General features: G+C 37.5%; 3 protein-coding genes across 3 annotated transcripts; 1 reads left to right on the plus strand and 2 right to left on the minus strand.

The window, feature by feature from the left end:
* Window positions 1-7,197: 7,197 nt before the first annotated feature.
* Window positions 7,198-9,254, minus strand: LOC138906255 (uncharacterized). Its single transcript, XM_070194787.1, has 5 exons — window positions 8,871-9,254; window positions 8,675-8,738; window positions 8,164-8,627; window positions 7,745-7,906; window positions 7,198-7,650 (listed from the first exon to the last, which is right to left on the minus strand). The coding sequence occupies exons 1-5, from the start codon at window positions 9,252-9,254 to the stop codon at window positions 7,198-7,200; spliced, it is 1,527 nt and encodes a 508-aa protein (XP_070050888.1).
* A 219-nt stretch (window positions 9,255-9,473) lies between these two features.
* LOC138906256 (uncharacterized) lies at window positions 9,474-10,012 on the minus strand. Its single transcript, XM_070194788.1, has 2 exons — window positions 9,888-10,012; window positions 9,474-9,771 (listed from the first exon to the last, which is right to left on the minus strand). The coding sequence occupies exons 1-2, from the start codon at window positions 10,010-10,012 to the stop codon at window positions 9,474-9,476; spliced, it is 423 nt and encodes a 140-aa protein (XP_070050889.1).
* A 2,228-nt stretch (window positions 10,013-12,240) lies between these two features.
* On the plus strand, window positions 12,241-20,347 carry LOC104097347 (uncharacterized). The gene is made up of 14 exons (XM_018771223.3): window positions 12,241-12,480; window positions 13,630-13,921; window positions 14,318-14,492; window positions 15,184-15,267; window positions 15,346-15,587; window positions 16,085-16,301; window positions 16,780-16,859; window positions 17,160-17,244; window positions 17,417-17,548; window positions 17,658-17,771; window positions 18,257-18,304; window positions 18,659-18,743; window positions 19,287-19,343; window positions 20,056-20,347. The coding sequence occupies exons 2-14, from the start codon at window positions 13,725-13,727 to the stop codon at window positions 20,085-20,087; spliced, it is 1,548 nt and encodes a 515-aa protein (XP_018626739.1). The 5' UTR covers window positions 12,241-12,480; window positions 13,630-13,724; the 3' UTR covers window positions 20,088-20,347.
* The last annotated feature ends 426 nt before the right edge of the window (window positions 20,348-20,773 follow it).

Here is a 20,773-nt window from a genome sequence, read left to right on the forward strand (position 1 = left end):
TTGCAATTTTCCTCTTGTTTCCCCCTCTTGTGTGTCGTTAGTCATTTTGACGTTTTTCGATTTTCTTGTTCTAATTTGGTTTATTTTTCTACTTCACTGGTTATGCTAAGGAAACTGTTGTTTTTATGATGAACATGATTCAATCAATCTATCAAATTATCAACTAATCTAATTAAGGTTGGCTGAATCCTCTGTATGATTTCCGATCATGTCCGTGATTACCACAACCTAGTCTTGTATGGGCTATTATGAGGCAATTGAGTAAGATAATTGATCATATATTAAGTTAGTTTGACCAACAAAGGTTGTGATAGATTAGTAATTACTCTTTCATCCTTAATTAGAGGTTTCAAGTTCGAGTCTGCTATAAAGTTGTCTTTGTTAGAGAGCGTTTTACCCCCAATATAGGACTTCCTGATAGCGGATACGAATTTAATTTAATCACGCCCCAATTTTATACCAAATCAATAAATATAAGACATTTGCCTTTTATACACTGATAGAATTTAAGGGCCCACCAAACTATATAGAGAACCAGGTTCTCTATTAGTTCCCACAGAGCACACGTACACTGCAGTAGGTAAATGACACACACAATATTTACGTGGAAAACTCCCAGCTCACGGGATTAAAAACCACGACCTACCCTTGTAGAATTTCAACTTCACTTTTGAGGAAACTTTAGATTACAACTTATTGTAATCTAGTAATTAACCTTTTAATCCCTCACTAACTTGTAACAACTCTATTACAAGCCGCTTTGTAATAACTCTATTACAAAGACTTTTAACTCGACTAAACTAGCCAAGATACAAACACAAGAGTTTATGATTTACAAAGGTTTTCTACACAATACTTCTAACTAAGCTAAGTAGGAATTACAAGTGAAAATTTTTAACAAAGGTGCAACACAACTAAGGACATATAATTACTCAATACAGGGAAATGGTCCGCTATTATGTTGTTCTTTGTTCTTGATGCTCTTTGAGAATCGCTTGCCAGATTGATTGGTCACTTAGAGAGTGCTTGATGGATTCTTCAAAAGTTCAAGTGATGTTTTGTCTTTGGTTTAATGTTAATATAACATTGGTGACATCACTTGAATGATGCAAGCATGGATGGTACAGGATCATTCCCAATGAAGTTGACTGCTGCACTGTTTCACACTGTTGCGTGTACAGACATCAACTTTACAGCTGTTGGAGAGTTGACTAGTACGATCACCATGGGAACCGATGTTCATATGTTCCCCTTGTTGATTCTTTGACTCCTGAAGCGTTGATTTACAATTCCAGCTTAAGTCTGGTTGTTTCCACATGATTGAGGATGTGTATCAGGTTCCTTATCTAGTTCTTGTCATTAAGTTTGTTAGATCATCAAAACATAACAAGGTACATATAACCTATCAATTCCCCCTTTTTTTATGATGGCAAACTTATAATTGAAGTTCCATTCTAAGAACCAGAATGACATACACACATATCCTGTAATACACACATATCTTGTATTCCCCCTGAATATGTTCCCCCTCAATTATTCTTCCCCCTTTTGGCATCATAAAAAGAGCAGCAACAAGCAATAGGCAAAAAGAAGTCTAGCCTGGTTAACTCATGTCACATATGTGCACACAAACATGATAAAAAAAAATAGAACATAAGAGCAAAGGCATACACAGCAAAATGAGAAAGCTTTTATTAACATTTGGATATTAAGCAAAGAGCAGTTTCATTGTTGCCAACACATCCACAAAATAAAAATAGAAAAACAAAAGTACCAGTCATAAACATCATCACAACTGAAAACAAGGGACATACACTAGGACTTGATATTGGAACGGGCACACTTTCTAGGGAGCTCTGGAAGGGGAAGGCTTAGAGGAAGAGGCAAGGGTTTTGAGGACGATGTCCATTCGAGCGTTTGCTGACATATGCTCATTGAGCAGTTTCTCCTTCAGGTCCTCAACCTGTTTCTTGAGATCGGCATTCTCCTTGGTCAGACGGGCAACCTTTGTGCTTTGAGAGCTACTAGAATCAGGTGCCTCCTGAAGCTGACTTAGCTAACCCTCAAGAATGGCATTCCTTGCCTTCAGGTTCCTGATCTCATCAGTGGCACTGTTTTGGGCGTTGATCAACTGGGAGATAGTAGAAGTGTTGCCAACCCCTCCAACTTTATCAATGCACTCACACTCTTCTAGAGTGGTCTTAGAGAAGGTTTGCAGTACCTACCTTAGCTTTTCCCAAAGGGACTTTGAAGAACTCAAACACCTTGGTGAGAAGGAACCCATAAGGTAACCCATGATTACCATCCTTAAACTCTACCACCTTCTGCATGTGTTATATCATAATGCCAGGCAGGTTGATGGTGGTGTAGCCATCCAGTGCTTCCATGAGAACCAAGTCTGCTCAAGATATAATTGACCTTCTCTCAGCACGAGGGAGCAAAACCTTGTTCACCATCTCAAACAACAATTAGTACACTGGAAGGAGGACCTTCTTGTGTACCCGTTCCCCCTGCTGAACTGCCTTATCCTTCACGATAGCATTTCTAAAGTTTAAGGAGCATGAGCCTTGAATCGAAGATAATACCTCAGCAGGCACACCCAGAATAGATTCCAGCACAGTAGAGTCCATCACAAAACTGACCCCATTCACCATCATGCAAATATGACCATCCTCAACTGTGAAGAAGTCATCATAGAAATTGCGCACTTCTTCCTCGTACACTTTGGGACTATCACCTGCGAACAAGTGCGTCCATTGTTGAAATTCACAGATCTCCACCAATTGTCTTATGTAAGCCATATCTAGAATATCTGGGGCAAATGTACGGGCCCACAACACCTTTTGATTTTTCAATTTTTCCTTCCCAGCATCCTGGGTATCATCAATCTTTGCCTTCTTGGAAGAACCAGGTTCCTCACCGGCATCACCCTTCCTTTTCACTGATTTGCGAGCACTCTTTCCTTTCTCAGCCTATTTCTCATACACTGTCTTCTCAGACACCTTTCCAACTTATTCTTCCATCACTTTTTCTATAGATTCTTCTACTAACTTTTCACCAGAGTTATCACCTGCACTTTTTCCCCGACTCGCAGCACTTGCAGAGGATCCCTTTTTGACTTGGAGATAGAATGCTTCTGTGAGAACTTGAGAGTCAAGGAACTAGATTCCTCGTCCACTTTCTCATCAACATTGACAACAGACACTGCTTTATCATTCACAATCTTCCCATCCTTTACCAATCTTCTCCTCTTTCGATGTTCTTGGATTTTCCTAATAACAGACTCAAGAGCCTCATTCTTTTGTAACCTAGTGATAAGTCTCTTAGGAGTTGGCACTTGAGTAGTGGCCTGTCCACTTCTAGCCCTGATAAAACTAGCAATAGCCACATTATCATAATGATCTTCACTATCCTCATTCTCTTCTTCAGATAAAGATCTCATTTCAGGAACAACCATAGATAAAGGCTCAACGTAGAAGTGAGGAGTGAGAGCAGGATCGGTACTGACCTGGGGTTCTGGAGAGAACCCAAGAGTTGGCTCCTCTATGGAGGGAACATGTCCCTCAGTAGGTGCCCCAGTAGTATTGTCCGGTGCCGATGGTTCAACATGCACAAGTTCCCTATTCTCCATTAGAGTCCTATTTTCTTCCCCCTAAGACTCAGACACACCCTCTTCATCCTCAATAACAACACCCTCAGCAGCTATCAACAACATATTTTCTATGGCTTCTTTTTCTTGTAACCCCATGGAAAACCCGGTAGAAGAAGGAATGTTACCTGTAGACTCAAGACTAGGGGCTGTCATTGTTGATTCAGCATGGACATGACCAACAACTTGGTCTTTATCAGTGTATTCTTCCATTGGTAGACTGGAGATTTCTTGTTTTTCTTCTTCTTTGACTGTATCCGCTTCAACCAGTTTTTTCGGCGAGGCAGAAGGAGAAGTTGTAGCCACAAACTTCTTAGGAGTCGAAGTTTTGTGACTCCGATAAGAACCAGTATTCAATTGGGTAGGAGAGGAGGCAGATAGTGGTGATGATTCTGCCTTAGGGGGTTTGGACTGGTTGGTGTAGAGAGTGTGGGTTCTATGATTGGCGTTTCAACAGGTGAGGGCTCTGTGGGGGGTGGCACTTGGAACATTTTGAGTTTCCTGGTGTTCAGACATGGTGGGAAGCAGTGAGTTGAAGAACAGATAGTTTTGGTTTAAAGAGAGAAAAGGGAATTTTTGGATTTTTGATGTTAATAGTGGTGGAAGTGATGGTGAAAGGATGTATTTAAGAGGGATGATGGACAGGTTAAGAAAAAGCAGCAGTTTGGGTAGTCGGGTCGCTTCCTAACGGGTGAGATGCTTGGGTTCAAAAATCAGGAAAGAAAAGAAACTGACAATGTGATGACGTGGCACCGTTTGAACAGTTTAAAAATTGTGAATGGGAGTACAGAGAAACTACTAACCTGTGTCAAAGGAACCAAGTTCCTAGACGGATTTTGCAAATGTAAGCTTTATCCTTTGACCAACGTGCAATGCATTAGCTGCTTGTTTACTCTGTAATCATCATGCGTGTTTACCTGTAACGGTATAGAAATGAGTTAGACTTTGCCGAAAAACACTTTTTAGCTAAACTACGTGTACATTTCTTTCATAGCCAAGCATCAAGGGACCAGGTTCTCAGCTCGGTTTTATCAGCCCTAGTACCAAGCGATTTCTTTCAGAGTACTCTATGCTCAGTGCTTTGGTGAATATGTCTCCAATTTGATTTTCCGTGCTGCAAAATTTCATACATTGAGCCCTTTTTCAAATTGTCCCTGAGAAAGTGGTGACGTACATTAATGTGCTTTGTTCTATTATGTTGGACTGGATTCTTGGCCATATTGAGTGCACTTGTATTGTCACACAGCAAGGGAACACAATCAGAGAACACTCCAAGTCTTCCAATTGCTGCTTAATCCATAGTAGTTGAGCACATCAAGATGCATCTGCCACATATTCTGCTTCTGTAGTGGAGAGGGCCACTGAGTTTTGTTTTCTTGTACCCCATAAAATTAGACATGAACCCAAAAAATGTTCCATTCCAGACGTGCTTTTCCTGTCCACTAGATACCCTGCATAATCAACATCAGCATACCCAACTAAGTCAAAGTTATCTCCAGATGGGTAGAGAGAACCAAGTCCTGTGTTCCTTTGAGATAACTCAGGATTCTCTTGGCAGTCTTCAGATAAGATTCCTTTGGATTAGATTGAAACCTGGCAAAAAGTCCCACACTGAAGACAATATCTGGTCTGCTTGTTGTGAGATACAGGAGTGACCCTATGATATCTCTATACATGGTCTGATTCACAGGGAAACCGGGTTCATCCATGTCTAGACGAATGGCTGTGGCAATGGGGGTATCAATGATTTTTGATGCTTCCATGTCAAATCTCTTCAGCAACTCCTTGATGTACTTCTGTTGACTTATCAAAGTCACCTTTTGAGATTTCTTCACTTGTAAACCCAAGAAGAAATTCAATTCCCCCATCATGCACATTTCAAACTCACTTCCCATGAGTTTTGCAAATTCCTCACACAAAGAGTCGACTGTTGCTCCAAAAATAATGTCATCAACATAAACTTGCACAATGAGCAGGTTCCTCCCGCGTTTCTTCAGAATAAGGGTGTTGTCAATTTTTTCTCTTGTAAAGTCATTTTCTAGAAGAAATTTTGACAACCTTTCATACCAAGTGCGAGGAGCATGCTTTAATCCATATAAAGCCTTGTCAAGTTTAAAGACATGCTCAGGATGCTCATGATTCTCAAATCTAGGAGGTTACTTGACAAAGACTTCTTCTTTTAGAAAGCCATTCAGAAATACACTTTTGACATCCATTTGGAACAATGTGAATTCCATATGTGATGCAAAGGCAATAAGAATTCTGATAGCCTCCATTCGAGCGACTGGAGTGAAAGTTTCATCATAATCAATCCCTTCTTCCTGATTGTAGCCTTGAACTACTAGCCTTGCCTTATTTCTTGTGGTGTTTCCAAACTCATCAAGTTTGTTCCTGAATACCCACCTGGTTCCAATAACAGTACGATCCACAGGTCGTGGAACCAGGTGCCACACCTTGTTTCTCTTAAATTGATAGAGCTCTTCTTACATGGAAGTAATCCAATTTGCATCTTTTAATGCTTATTTGATATTTTTGGGCTCTATTTGAGAAAGAAAGGCTGAGAAGGCAAGTGTGTTTCTAGCCTTTGATCTGGTTTGAATTCCTGAATCAAGAGGGGTAGTTATGTTTTCAAGAGGGTGTGAACCTTTGTGCTTCCAATTTGGTACCTGAATCTCATTAATAGAAGATCCAGGTATATCTGATTGTGGTTCTTGGCCGCTTCTCATCTCAGCATGTGGGGTGCTTTGGACAACATCAACAACTGTGTTCTCAGCTTCAGTTGTCATGATTGTGGGACCAGGTTCCTCTCTATCAGTTGGAGACATAGTCGCACCATCTTCATTGGATTCCTTGACGTGGCTCATCATGTCAGCCTTTCCATTTGCCATGTCAATAACTTTACCAGGTATATTTGATAGCTCTCCATTATGATCAGCCTTATCATGTGCAGCTTTTCCAAGAGGGTGTTGTGCTTCGTCAAAAATCACATGTATGCTTTCCTCAACACATTGAGTTATTTTGTTGTATACCTTGTAGGCTTTGCTTTGTGATGAATATCCAAGAGATATTCCTTCATCACTCTTGGCATCAAACTTTTCCAAAGCTTCCTTACCATTATTGAGAATAAAGCATTTACAACCAAATGTCTTCAAGTGTGTTAGCTTAGGTTTTCTCCCATTCAGCAGTTCATACGGGGTTTTGTTCAAGAGGGACCTGATCATGCACTTGTTCACCAAGTAGCATGCAGTGTTAACTGCCTCTGCCCAGAAACCTTTTGTAACACCACTATCAATCAACATTGTTCTTTCCATGTCTTCAAGAGTCCTATTATTCCTCTCCACAACACTATTTTGTTGTGGCGTTCTTGGAGCTGAAAATTTGTGAGTAATGCCATTTTCAACACAGAATTCATCGAATTTGGCATTATCAAATTCTATCCCATGGTCAGACTTGATACATGTTACATTATTACCCATATTCACTTGGATCATCTTGAAAAATGCAACAAATACTTGGAAGGTTTCATCCTTGGTTCTAAGAAACAAAGTCTAGGTGAATCTGGAGTAGTCGTCCACAATGACGAAGATGTACCTTTTTCCTCCTCTGCTTGGCACTCTCATAGGTCCACATAGATCCATATGGAGAAGATTAAGTGGCCTTGAGGTACTAACTTCCTTTTTGAGCTTGAAAGAGGATCTTACATGCTTTCCTTTAGCACACGCATCACACACCTTGTGATCCTTGAAGCTTGACTTGGGCAGACCACGAACCATGTCATTTTTGACCAGTTTGTTCATCAGTGAGAAACTTGCATGACCGAGCCTTCTGTGCCATAACTCAACATCATCATCAACAATACTTAGACAGTTGAGATCACCACTCTGCAGGGACTTAAAATCAGCAACATAGATATTTTTGTATCTTTTCGCCACTAGCACCACTTCACCAGTCACAAGATTTGTGATTGTGCATATCTTTGACACAAAATCCACTTTGTTTCCCTTGTCACAGATTTGGGAAACACTCAGCAAACTGTACTTCAATCCGTTCACATAGTACACATTTTCAATAGAGTGAGAGAGAGAGAGACTTCACAATCCTTCCAACTCCCAGAATATATCCCCTCTTGCCATTTCCAAATGATACGCTCCCTCCTTGCAGGGCCTTTAGTGAAAGGAAATCGTATGTTCTTCCAGTCATGTGCTTTGAGCAACCACTATCCATGTACCATTGTTGGTCGCTCCCCTTCACTATTCCCTGCACAAAAAAATTAAGAGTTAGATTTAGGAACCCAGACAAGTTTGGGTCCCTTGTAATGAGGAAAGGGATCAGTAAGAGTTCTTCTGGTCCAAGCAGGCATCATGCGTCTTTTATATGAGGGACCACGTTCTCTACCAGTAATTACTTTTTTTAGCAAAAACTTTATTTTTCTGTTGAGATCGAAACTTGGCCTTACAGGTTTTCTTAAAGTGTCAAGTGTTACTACAGTGAGTGCAGAGCCAGTTGTCAGGTACAGTAACGTACTTGCTATGAGGGTTGTAGGGAATTTTTTCCCTTTGAAACCTGATTCCCTGCATGTTTCCCCCATTGTTCGTGTACATGGCAGTGATAGCTTCAGAGGACCAGGTCCACTTGAGTGATTTTTCAAGATCACTCTTGACTCTACTTAGTTCTTCCTGAAGTTGTTTGTTTTTCTCGAGTTCAACACACAAACTAGATTTCACTGATTTTATCTCATCTTCAAGCCTAAGATGTGTTTCATCCGCAACTTCATTTCCCTTTTTAAGAATCTTATGCCTACCTTCTCCTTTTAGTTCTTCAATTGTATCCTTCAGATCTAGGACTACTACTAATAGATCATCTCTCTCATGATCTATACTAGCAACCTTTTTAGTCAAGGCTTCTTTCTCATTCTTAACACACTCAATGGTCTCCTTTAGATCGACCAAAACAACCACTAGATCATCTCTCTCATGTTCTACGTTTGCAATTTTTCAGTTAAAATATCCTTTTATTTCTTCAGACTCTCAATGGTTTCTTTTAAATCTACCACAACAACTACTAAGTCATCTCTCGAATTCTGCTTCTCCTAGTTCAAGAATCAGTGCATTTTTATCATTCATAAGACTGTGATAAGAATCAATTAAAACATTTGCCAGAGACATAAGTTTTTTTTAGGAGAATAGGACTTCAGACTTCTTTGAACATCTAGAAAATTTACCTCATCATCATCGTTATCATTTTCATCATCATCGGACTGTGCCATCAAGGCAAAGATGGAGTCATACTCAACTGCTTCACTTTCCACTGCCATCATGGAGCTGTCACCTTGATCATCATCTTCTTCAGATTCGCTGGAAGAGTCTCCCCATGCAGCAAGAGCTTGTTTTACAACATTGTCATCGACATTTTTCCTCTTGAAGCGTTTGTCAGGAACCGGGTTCCTCTTAGTTGCTTTGTATGGGTTGTGTTTGTATTGATCTTGCTTGAGGAGAGGACAATCCTTGATGAAATGTCCTGGCTTACCACACTTATGACAAAGGTCATAATTTTTTGGCTTGCTGGAACTGCCCATTTTTGGAATGCCTCCATTTCTGCGAACCATTTTCTGGAATCTTTTTGTCAGTTAAGCCATATCAGCATCCTCACCACCTGAATCATTGATGTCCGTCTTGAGGACCAAGTTCTTCTCCCTTTTGGGCTCTCTTCTCTCATTGTCCTTCTTCTTCTTCTTCTTCTTCTTCTTCTTCTTCTTCTTCTTCTTCTTCTTCTTCTTCATTTCATAGGTTTTCAGATTGCCAACAAGTTCATCAATGGTTAGCTTCTACAGGTCCTTTGCCTCTGTGATAACGTTCACTTTGCTTTCCCAGGAACTGGGCAAAACAGTGAGTATTTTCCTGACGAGTTTGTTTCTTGAAATGATTTCTCCTAGAGAGTGAAGCTCATTGATGATATAAGTGAACCGAGTATGCATGTCCTGGATGGATTCATCATCTTTCATTCTGAAAAGCTCATATTCTGTGGTAAGCATGTCAATCTTTGATTGCTTAACTTGTGTTGTTCCCTCATGGGCTGTTTGGAGAGTTTCCCAGATCTTCTTAGCAGATTGGCATGCTGAGATCCTGTTGTATTCATCAGGACCGATACCACAGAAAAAAAATTTCTTTGCACGAAAGTTCTTTTATATGGCCTTGTGGTCAGCATCATTGAACTCCTTTCTTGTTTTGGGGATTATTACAGCTGGGTCGCCACTGGTTTTTGTGGGGATGAAAGGTCCATCGCAGATGACGTCCGAGAGCTCTGAGTCTTCAGCCATGATGAAGTCGTGCATCCTAGTCTTCCACCATCCATAGTATTGGCCATTAAATCTTGGTGGCCTGTAGGTAGATTGACCTTCTTCGAAGTTTGGTGGAGCAGCCATGAGGATCCTTTCTAGGTGTTAGCCTGATAGAAAGAACCTGCTTTGATACCAATTGATAGAATTTAAGGGTCCACCAAACTATATAGAGAACCAGGTTCTCTATTAGTTCCCACAGAATACACGCACACTGCAGTAGGTTAATGACACAAAGAAGTTTTACGTGGAAAACTCCCAGCTCACGGGATTAAAAACCACGACCTACCCTTGTAGGATTTCAACTTCACTACTGAGCAAACTTTAGATTACAACCTATTGTAATCTAGGAATTAACCTCTTAATCCTTCACTAACTTGTAACAACTCTATTACAAGCCGCTTTGTAATAACTCTATTACAAAGACTTTTAACTCGACTAAACTAGCCAAGATACAAACACAAGAGTTTATGATTTACAAAGGTTTTCTACACAATACTTCTAACTAAGCTAAGTAGGAATTACAAGTGAAAATTTTTAACAAAGGTGCAACACAACTAAGGACATATAATTACTCAATACAGGGAAATGGTCCGCTATTATGTTGTTCTTTGTTCTTGATGCTCTTTGAGAATCGCTTGCCAGATTGATTGGTCACTTAGAGAGTGCTTGATGGATTCTTCAAAAGTTCAAGTGATGTTTTGTCTTTGGTTTAATGTTAATATAACATTGGTGACATCACTTGAATGATGCAAGCATGGATGGTACAGGATCATTCCCAATGAAGTTGACTGCTGCACTGTTTCACACTGTTGCGTGTACAGACATCAACTTTACAGCTGTTGGAGAGTTGACTAGTACGATCACCATGTGAACTGTTGTTGATTCTTTGACTCATGAAGCGTTGATTTACAATTCCAGCTTAAGTCTTGTTGTTTTCACATGCTTGAGGATGTGTATCAGGTTCCTTATCCGGTTCTTATCATTAAGTTTGTTAGATCATCAAAACATAACAATGTACATATAACCTATTATACACATATTTATTATAACCATAGTTAAAAAATATTTTCTCACATTAGTTTTTAACTGTTAAAGCTAATTGCTTGGTTCGATATAAATATTAATTGAGTGTGAATAAGTTATTTACTGTATGCCAATTCTTTTGCGCATGATCTAAATAAACCTCTGAAATTATATCAAAGATTGATCTTGGACATGTAACATTTTCAAATTGAATAAGTTTAAATATTAGGATACTGGATATAGACAAGTGGGCATCGTGCAAGGAAGACAACATGAAAAACATCTGTAATTGTTTAAGGTATTAAAGGCAAATGGATAAAATATTACCTATCAACTTACACATGATTAGTTGCTCCCATGTACACATCCATGAGATAGTAAAGTTGGTCAACTTTCATTACTAAATAAACTTCTTAGAAGCTGAAAAAATTTGATTTGATTGGCATGGAACGACAAAACGTGGAACATATTTTTTAATCATCTGATATTAAATTTTATTTGCTTGACTAATTCGGATTTGATTGATTTATATAAATGTCCCATTTTTAGATTACTGTTTAGATTTTGTCTATATTTTGAAAAGCCGTACAAATATAGCCCTTGGAAAATTATTACTCCACTTCATATAATTATCAGTTTGCTCACAAAATATTAGACTGTGATCTAGTGTATGTAATAACTTACAGATTTTTAGACGGTGGTCAAACATTTTCTCATAATATTTTCAGTTTGCTCCAACCCGATTTGTAGACAGTGGAATAAAAAGTTCATCTGTCGCAAGAGAACTAAAAGAAAGACAATTGATTAAATGGTTGATACAAAAAGGGATAGCTCGCAGAATTTCACCTTGAATTTTCACATAGTAAGCCCACTAAAAGATACAAAACATCCTTTATCGAAAGGTCTCTATTTCATGCTCAATTACTGGGAATGACTTAGTTTCACCCTCGTGAATTTAAATATCATTATTCATAAATTTATTGTTATAAAACGAGTTTAACTTCAATACGCTGACAAGTGGCAATATAAAGTTATTTTATACTATTAAATAAACAAAACCTGTAATAACATGTAACTATATGTAATAAACTTAATCTAGTAATTTAATAAAGCAAATAACTTACTATATTAAATTAAAATACTATAATAGTTGGTTAAAAAAAATACAATAAAAAGGGAAGCGGAGGGAGCTGATCCAATATCTTCCAAAACTCACTTCTAACCAGCGAAACTGCCGCTTAACTGTCTCTTCTTCTTCTGCCCCATTTTTAACTTCAACTTAAAAAACAAAATTAAAACAAAAGAAAGAGAAAAATTACTACTCTGTACATAACACAAAGATTTTATTCACCTTCATATCTCTTTCTCTATTTGTCCATATTCATATTCATATTCATTTTATATAATTGTACACCCTTTTATGCAATCTGATTACTGTTAATCTCATCTTCTCCTTCACCAAGATTTTTCAGTAAGTGGGTCTGTATTATTATTTTTTGGGTGTTTTTTATTCATATTCTTTTGCATTTGGTTTTATTAAAATCATGTGGGCAAGTTTATTATACAATTTATGTTACATGAATTCTTCATTTGTTTTAATGTGTGAAATAAATGTTAATATGGGAGTTTGCCAAATTTGCATGTGCTCATAATCTCAAGAAATCATCAGAAATGAATGCGAGTTTTGCAAGATGCTTTATTTCCTTGTTGGGTTTGTTTTAATTTGAAATAAAATTTTGATCCTTGAAGAAAATTGCATCAGTACTCATAAAAGGATTGGATCTGCTACTTTAATAATCATATTTTATACATCTTTATGAGAAAAGACTTAGTGGGTGTTTGGAGATAAGAATTGTGAAATTCTGGAAAAAGGTAAAAAAAAAAAATCAAGCGAAAATGGTATTTGAAAATTAGAGTTGTGTTTGGACATGAATACAATTTGGAGCTGCTTTTGAATTTTTATGAGTGATTTGAAAGAGAAAAAATTTGAAAAATAGCTTTTTGGAGTTTTTTAAATTTCCGAAAAAATACAAAATTCAACTTCTAAGTAAATTTGAATTTTCATGGCCAAACACTGATTCCGATAAGAGTGATTTTTTTATGGCCAAACGGGCCCTTATTATTGCTCATTATTCTATTTTTGGTAATATCATGATTTTGGTGGAAAACCAAATAAAAGGTTAGATTTTACCACAATGGTTGATGAAATGAGTTGTCTCCTTTTATGATTTTGAGCCAGCTAAATTTTGAGGTTGAGTTAGACCCAAGGTCCATTTTCTTATCAGTAGTAGCAAATGACTTTGATATGTTCTGCATTGAATCAATTCCTATGTGTGTTTTTGGTAACTATGATGGTTCAAAATGAAATCTTAATTTTGGCGGAAAAACCAAACAAAAGTTGGATTTAACTAGTGTTAATGTCAAAAACAGATTACTTTATTTGTTCTGCATTGAATTGATTCCTATATGTGTTTTTGGTAATTATGATGGTTTAAAATTGAAATCTTGATTTTAGTGGAAAACCAGACAAAAGTTGGATTTAACTACTGTTATTATTGTCAAGAGCAGATGACTTTGATATGTTCTGCATTAAATTGATGCCGTGATGTTTTGTTAATAGGTTTTCAACTTTCGGGTATGAGTTTAAGTCGGATTACAACGAGTATGTGGTTTGAGGATTCTTTATGCTTTGCTTCATGTGCTGAGGATATGTGAATGGATTCAGCAAGAGGTTGGTTCCAAAAATTGTCGTCAACAAAGAAGGATCCAATGGCTAGTGGAAGAGAAGATGGCAAGCCAGTGTCGGCTGAAGAGGCTTCCAATATAACAAAGCAGAGAGTCGCTGCAGCAAAGCAATACATTGAGAAACATTACAGAGAGCAGATGAAAAATTTGCAGGAGAGAAGGGAGCGGTACGACATTGATGCTAGTTTTGTTATTTCCTTGTTACTAGACCTATTAGTCTTTGTGCAAACATTACTTTGTTCCTTAGTTTCATTAGAGACATGTTCCTCCATAGATGGAGAGGTTCAATCAGTATGCTGAATCAGTATCCACTGTTTCAAGTCGTCGACAGTTATTTTTATTTTTGATAAGCAAGACATTGACATTCTTTATCGCCTCTTTTCTTTTTCTTCATAGAGGTTGGTCGGACACTTTTGTCTTTGGTTAGCCTCATTATATTATTACAAGAGTGATTTTTACTATTTTGCTTTGTTTAAGAGTTATAACTTGATATTTCTCAACTTTTCTGTCATCTACACTGCTTTAAATTCTATTTCGTTTCCTTTTTCTCTTTTATCCTGTAGTCGAATTTTACTAGAAAAGAAGCTGGCAGATGCCGACGTCTCAGAGGAAGATCAAAATAACCTACTGAAATTCTTAGAAAAGAAGGAAACTGAATACATGCGACTCCAGAGGCATAAAATGGGAGCTGATGATTTTGAGTTATTAACGATGATTGGAAAGGGTGCTTTTGGAGAGGTAATATTTCTACAAAAAACAACTAAGTTCCTGTTTATTTGTTCTGTTACTGGTGCAATTTTCTGTTCTCCACAGCCTTTCTTTTTGCCTTTACTCTGTATTTGGAAGTTAAAATTTCTTATGTAACTAGTACTCCCTCCGTCCCAATTTATGTGACACTCTATCCTTTTTAGTCAGTCCCAAAATAATGTCACATTTCCTTATTTATAAATAATTTATCTTTAGAATTCCTACTCTACCCTTTAGGGATTGATTTACAACCACACAAATATCTATGTTTTGTTCTAGACCACAAGCTTCAAAAATCTTCCTTTATTTGTTACACTTTTTGCCGCGTCAAACACCGCCACATAAATTTGGGACTGAGGGAGTATAATTTACAGTTCCTTATTTCCCATTGCTTTGAGAAAATATAGATGATGAATTGCATTTTATTGCTCCTTGTGTGAATATTTTAAGGCATAAGTATCCAGAAATTAGTTTGTGCTAATATTTTATGACAGTGTAATCTCTATTTGTGGTTTATGGTACTAATTTCCTGCAGTTACTATCGAGGGTATATTTGTGGTTTGCGGTATTAATATTCATAGGTTAACTATGTTGTTAATGTCATAATTATTAATGGTACTTAAAGCTAGTTCTTTGTCGGAAAAAAAGCCAATCTGCATGATTGGTTTCTCTGTTATTACAGGTCAGAATTTGTAGGGAGAAAACAACTGGTCAGGTATATGCAATGAAAAAGCTTAAGAAATCAGAAATGCTTCGTAGAGGACAGGTACACGATTATGGTCATCAAAATGCTACAATTGATTCGACAACTATATTTACTGGTCCTTAGCTTTTCGTATTTTAGGTTGAGCATGTAAAAGCGGAAAGGAATCTTCTCGCGGAAGTTGACAGTGATTGCATCGTCAAACTGTATTATTCTTTCCAAGATGACGACTACCTTTATCTTGTTATGGAATATCTGCCTGGTGGAGATATGATGACACTGCTCATGAGGAAGGATATATTAACAGAAGACGAAGCTAGATTTTATGTTGCCGAGACTGTTTTGGCAATTGAATCTATCCATAAACATAACTACATACATAGGTTGTGACTTGATTTGATACAGCGATGCAGTTTGTTATGATCTTCTTTTATGTTGGCTCTGGACTTCTTTAAACACTGTTGTCAAAGACACGCTTAAAGTACGCTTAAGCCTGGAAGCGAGGCATAAAACATGTTGAGCGCTTCCCTCGCTTAACTGGCGCTTCAGTGTATTTATCAAGGCTCTAAGGCATACTTTTCCTTGCCAATGAGCTTAATCCTGAAGAGGCGACACTAAACAATTGATATTTCACTTTATCAAAAAAAAAATCAATTTTTTTGTCCATATATTTTGTTATTCATGCTTATAATTATTAGTCTTGGACTATATATACATACATGTATGTTCTTTTTCTCCATTTGCACCTTTCTTCATTAAAGCCCACACTTTATTTGCGCGCTTAAAGCCCCAATGGACCATAGAGCTTTTTTGAGCTTTTCGTCTTTGATAACACAATTAAACACTCTAACTTTGTGCAGCCACCTTTTATTTGTTGCAGAGACATTAAGCCTGATAACCTGCTACTCGATAGATATGGTCATTTAAAACTATCAGATTTTGGATTATGTAAGCCGTTAGACTGTAGTACCCTGGAAGAGAAGGATTTCTCAGTCGGGGATAATGCCAATGGAGGCTCCAGGAGTGATAGCCCTCCTGCTCCCAAACGCACTCAGCAAGAGCAGCTAGAACACTGGCAAAAAAATAGGAGGATGCTTGTAAGTTTCTTTACCATGTGGGTATTCCCATTCGTCGTACTTCTTTTCCCATTTCTTATAATATTTAGGGGACTCTACTTTATGTCATTCCCTCGTTGGTGATGAAGATGAAACAATCATTACTACTCCCTTTGTCCCTGTGACACTCTTTCCTTTTTGGTCAGTCCCAAAAAGAATGATACCTTTCTATATTTAGTAACAATTTTAACTTTTAAATGCCCCCATTTTACCCTTAATGAGATGATTTATAACCATATAAATATCTATGGCTCATTTTAGACCATAAGTTTCAAAAATATTCCTTTCTTTCTTAAACTCTATGCCCAGTCAAACACCGTCATATAAATTGGGACGGAGGGAGTATCATGTACTGTTTAAATTGTTGACCTTAGAAGCAACATTCTTTATGTGATTTTTATGAGTGTTTATTGAAGTTGTTCCCCTTGTTTATTTAATTGTCCGTGTTTGGGAAATCCAGGCCTATTCCACAGTGGGCACACCAGACTATATTGCTCCTGAGGTCCTGCTGAAGAAAGGTTATGGCATGGAATGTGACTGGTTAGTACACTTCTGTATTAAATAATGAGGAGTTTGAATGCACATTTTTTGGTTTTCGTAAATTTGGGGAAACATTGATTGTATGTCTTTCAAAGGAGTAGCTCCATGTGCAATTTCAAGTGGTTCTTTCCCTGCTCAGCCCCACCCCTTCTCTTCCCTCTCGTCCTTTTCTCATTTTCTCTTCCCTTTATGTTATCTTTTTAAGGGAACTGTCTTAGGGAGGGGTGGATTCTAGTTGATACGCTTTATATGTTTCTCCTTTCCGCATCAATTTGCTGTAAATTTGGTTTTATTCTGCAGGTGGTCCCTCGGTGCTATTATGTATGAAATGCTTGTCGGTTATCCACCTTTTTATTCTGATGATCCCATGTCAACATGTAGGAAGGTGATCAATTATGACTACCTGTATACATTCCTTCATTTTTTCCCCTTTTTGGTTTTCTGGATGCCCTAATAAATTCTATTGATTCTTCAAACAGTTTCTCCTTTCACAAAATACTATATGAAAGCTCCCATGGAATTTTATCATCTCAGGAATTTACTTTTTGTACATGCAGATAGTAAACTGGAAAAATCATTTAAAGTTTCCTGAAGAAGCAAAGCTATCTCCAGAAGCGAAAGATATTATAAGCAGACTTCTTTGTAATGTCACCGAGAGACTTGGTTCCAATGGCGCAGATGAAATAAAGGTGTTGTATGGTGTGTCCTATGCTATGTCCTGTAGCCGGTCTAGGGATTAACTGCAACCGTAACCTGGTGATTTCTTTTTCTTTTCTCCATTTTCCTTTTCCATCTCAGGTCCACTCATGGTTTAAAGGGATTGATTGGGATAGAATCTATCAGATGGAAGCTGCCTTCATTCCTGAAGTTAATGATGAGTTGGACACCCAAAATTTTGAGAAGTTTGAGGAGGTATCCCTGTCCCTTGTTCTTTCTTTCTTTCTTTTGATAACCGAGAAATCCCCAAGGGGCAGTGGCGCACGGTTAGGACCTTAGTGGATAATGAGCCCACTCCTCTACCCTTCTCCACTTAAATACCAGACTTTTGTCTGCGGCAGGGTTCAAACCCGTTGCGCCTAACCTGCACATCATTTGCTATGCTCTTACCACTAGACCAAAGCCTTGGCGGAATGTCCCCCTTTTTGTTGATTTCCTACCTGGTGTCTGGTACTCGCGTTGGAGACCCCACTAATCTGGATTTGCACCAGAAAGTCCCACATTTTGGGGGGGGGGGGAGGGGTAAAAGCACTCCAACAAAGGCAACTCCTTCTGGTTAAGGATGAAGGAGTACTTACCACTCCACTACAACCCTTGTTGGTTGGAATATCCCTTGTTCTCTTAAATTATTATTTTTAAATATTTTACTGCCTTTTGAAATTTTTTTGTTTGCTCTGCAGTCTGAATCTCATTCTCAGAGTGGATCGAGATCTGGTCCATGGAGAAAGGTATTCACTCTCATAATCATGTGGGCATGTAGTTTGATTCTAAATTCACTTACCTACTACTAGCAATTTTGGTAATTTTTGGTCATGTACATCGGGCACAGTGATGAATATGACATTGTTTAAAAAAAGTGTTTGTCATAACCATGCATACATACATAATTGCTTACTGAAGTTTCAGAATGAGTTATTCACATTATGCATTTGGAACTTGTTCTTGTTCTTGTATTTGATTAGTTTTCTTTTGCGTTCTAAGTCTTCGTTTTTTCCTATTGTTGTTCCTTTCATACTTTGTATAATTTGGGTTTCCGCATTTTCTTGTATGACCTATCTATCTTATTCTTACCCTGCATGCAGATGCTCTCGTCTAAGGACATCAACTTTGTCGGATACACGTACAAAAATTTCAAAGTCGTGAATGAATATCAAGTACCTGGAATGGGTACTTTCTCTATCTGTCCCTCTCTGTACGCATTTTCAATCGGCCATACTACTCTTACAAAAGCGGAAAAATATCAAGCTTAATGTCCCAATATTTAAATAGTCTAACCTCATTTATTAATTTCCTATTGTAGCTATTTTCTGCTTTTATTCTTTCTTTTGCCAGTATTTTCCAGCCAAGCCTAAAGTACGTAGATTAAAGCTGAAGTCTTTGAGTACTAAAATGTTGAAGGATTTAGGATTTAGGCTAGTTGAACATAAATTATGTCCGTAGTGGTTGTTCTTCATTCAATGATGCCATATTTTCTCAATAAATTGATATATCTGAGATTCCTCAAATGTTTCGGATATCACGAGCAGAAAGGACACAATTGGTTGCCTTACTTCTGTCTTCTTTTATTTCTTTTTCGAGGGTTGTGTCCGTTAATCTCTAGACGTTTGACATGTTTCTCTATTATAAACCCCTTTATAAAGCGTTGACTGACATTTACGGGCATTGATCTCTGAACTCATTGCCTTTGATGTCTCTTTTTTGTTTTAACAGTTGAACTGAAGAAGACAAATACCAAGCCTAAGAAGCCGACAATCAAATCACTGTTTGGTAACACTTATATCTCTCATCTGCTTATTATGAAAGCAATATAATGACTTTATTCTTTTCAGATTTCTTTCTCTTCTTGTCCGCTAGATTTTATGCTCTGGAATATTTGAATAAAGTTGTATGTGTAATGAGTCCTCTGATCTATGTTACAACTGCTGCAACTAATATGCCTTAATGTTGTCACTTCATGATTCTTGAGAGTTAGATATTATGCACAGACCACAATAACATTAAACAATTAAAGTAGTTTACATGAAAAGGCACAATTACGTGGTCCAAACGGGGTTCAATAAATCCCTTTTGTTGGTGTATATATAAATTGGTGAATTGGTATGATGATGACATGGCTTGAGCTTAAATGGAGAAACATAGTTAGTGAGGATTCATATAGCTGATCTCAACTTGTTTGGAACTAAGACGTAGTAGTTGTTTTATAAATTGGTGAACTTCATTTAGACAAAGGAAGCTTTTAGTGTAACGACAAAGATTGTTCAAAAATTGATTTAGATAGCAAGATTGAATTCTAGGTATGACATTCTTGCATATTTTCGATCCCCTTGTTAGAATTTTTAGCTTCGCCACTAGTTGCATGCTATCTTGTGCTTGACACCCAACGGTCTGTTTGGCAACTTTACTTTCAGTATCCTTTTCCTCTATATAACACCAAATGTGAAACACATTTTTTATCTGTTGAATATTTGTCTTTCAACAGGGGACGAGTCAGAAGCATCGGAAGACAACTAATGTTCAACAATAGCATTATTGTTGCGCGAGCTCCTTGAATCTGCTCATTAGCATGAGTTGAGTACAAGTTTTGGCAGTAGGTTAGTGACCATTAGTTCTGGAATAACTATTTACAGAATGGAAATATGTTGAAATAAATAGGTTGTATATTGTGGACAAAGTCCTCTTTACCCTTTTTCACCCATTGATTAACATTGTTTGTTATAAGATTTAGATGTAATAATCGGCGGCTTTAATTTGTAAGTTAAATTCTTTTTGCATTTAGGGTGTGTTTGGTACGAAGGAAAATGTTTTTCATGGAAAATGAGTGATTTTATCACTTATTTTCCCTTGTTTGGTTAGTGAGTGAAAACTTTTTTTTCGGAAAATATTTTCTAGTATTTGGTTAGAGAGTAGAAAATATTTTTTAGGAAAATAATTTTTTATGCTACTCTCCTCACCCCCTTCCCCCAAGTCCTTATCAGAACCAAAGTGGTTCTTTTGGACTCAAAAGACAAAAATAGGTGAGAAAAAAAATTGACTACCATTTTATATATAGCGCGGTGAATAACCGCGCTATATTTGAACTTTCCTGCCCCACTAATAATTCAGTTACACTTTACTGACCCACCAATAATTTATATGGGCATAGCATATGCAGTATACATGCTACATATATAACGCCTATTATGCATAAGCTATACATC

This window comes from Nicotiana tomentosiformis, chromosome 2 (genome assembly GCF_000390325.3).
Source record: "Nicotiana tomentosiformis chromosome 2, ASM39032v3, whole genome shotgun sequence".
Taxonomy (NCBI): Eukaryota; Viridiplantae; Streptophyta; class Magnoliopsida; order Solanales; family Solanaceae; genus Nicotiana; species Nicotiana tomentosiformis.

Coding starts and splice junctions, on each gene's coding strand:
- LOC138906255 (XM_070194787.1), bottom strand. CDS start 9,254: ATGGTTCGCAGAAATGGAGGCATTCCAAAAATGGGCAGTTCCAGCAAG. Junction 8,739..8,870: donor ATGATAACGATGATGATGAG/GTAAATTTTCTA, acceptor TTCTTGAACTAG/GAGAAGCAGAATTCGAGAGA. Junction 7,651..7,744: donor TTCTGGGAGTTGGAAGGATT/GTGAAGTCTCTC, acceptor ATCTGTGACAAG/GGAAACAAAGTGGATTTTGT.
- LOC138906256 (XM_070194788.1), bottom strand. CDS start 10,012: ATGGCCAATACTATGGATGGTGGAAGACTAGGATGCACGACTTCATCA. Junction 9,772..9,887: donor AAACCAGTGGCGACCCAGCT/GTAATAATCCCC, acceptor TGAATACAACAG/GATCTCAGCATGCCAATCTG.
- LOC104097347 (XM_018771223.3), top strand. CDS start 13,725: ATGGATTCAGCAAGAGGTTGGTTCCAAAAATTGTCGTCAACAAAGAAG. Junction 14,493..15,183: donor GAAAGGGTGCTTTTGGAGAG/GTAATATTTCTA, acceptor CTGTTATTACAG/GTCAGAATTTGTAGGGAGAA. Junction 15,588..16,084: donor AAACATAACTACATACATAG/GTTGTGACTTGA, acceptor TATTTGTTGCAG/AGACATTAAGCCTGATAACC.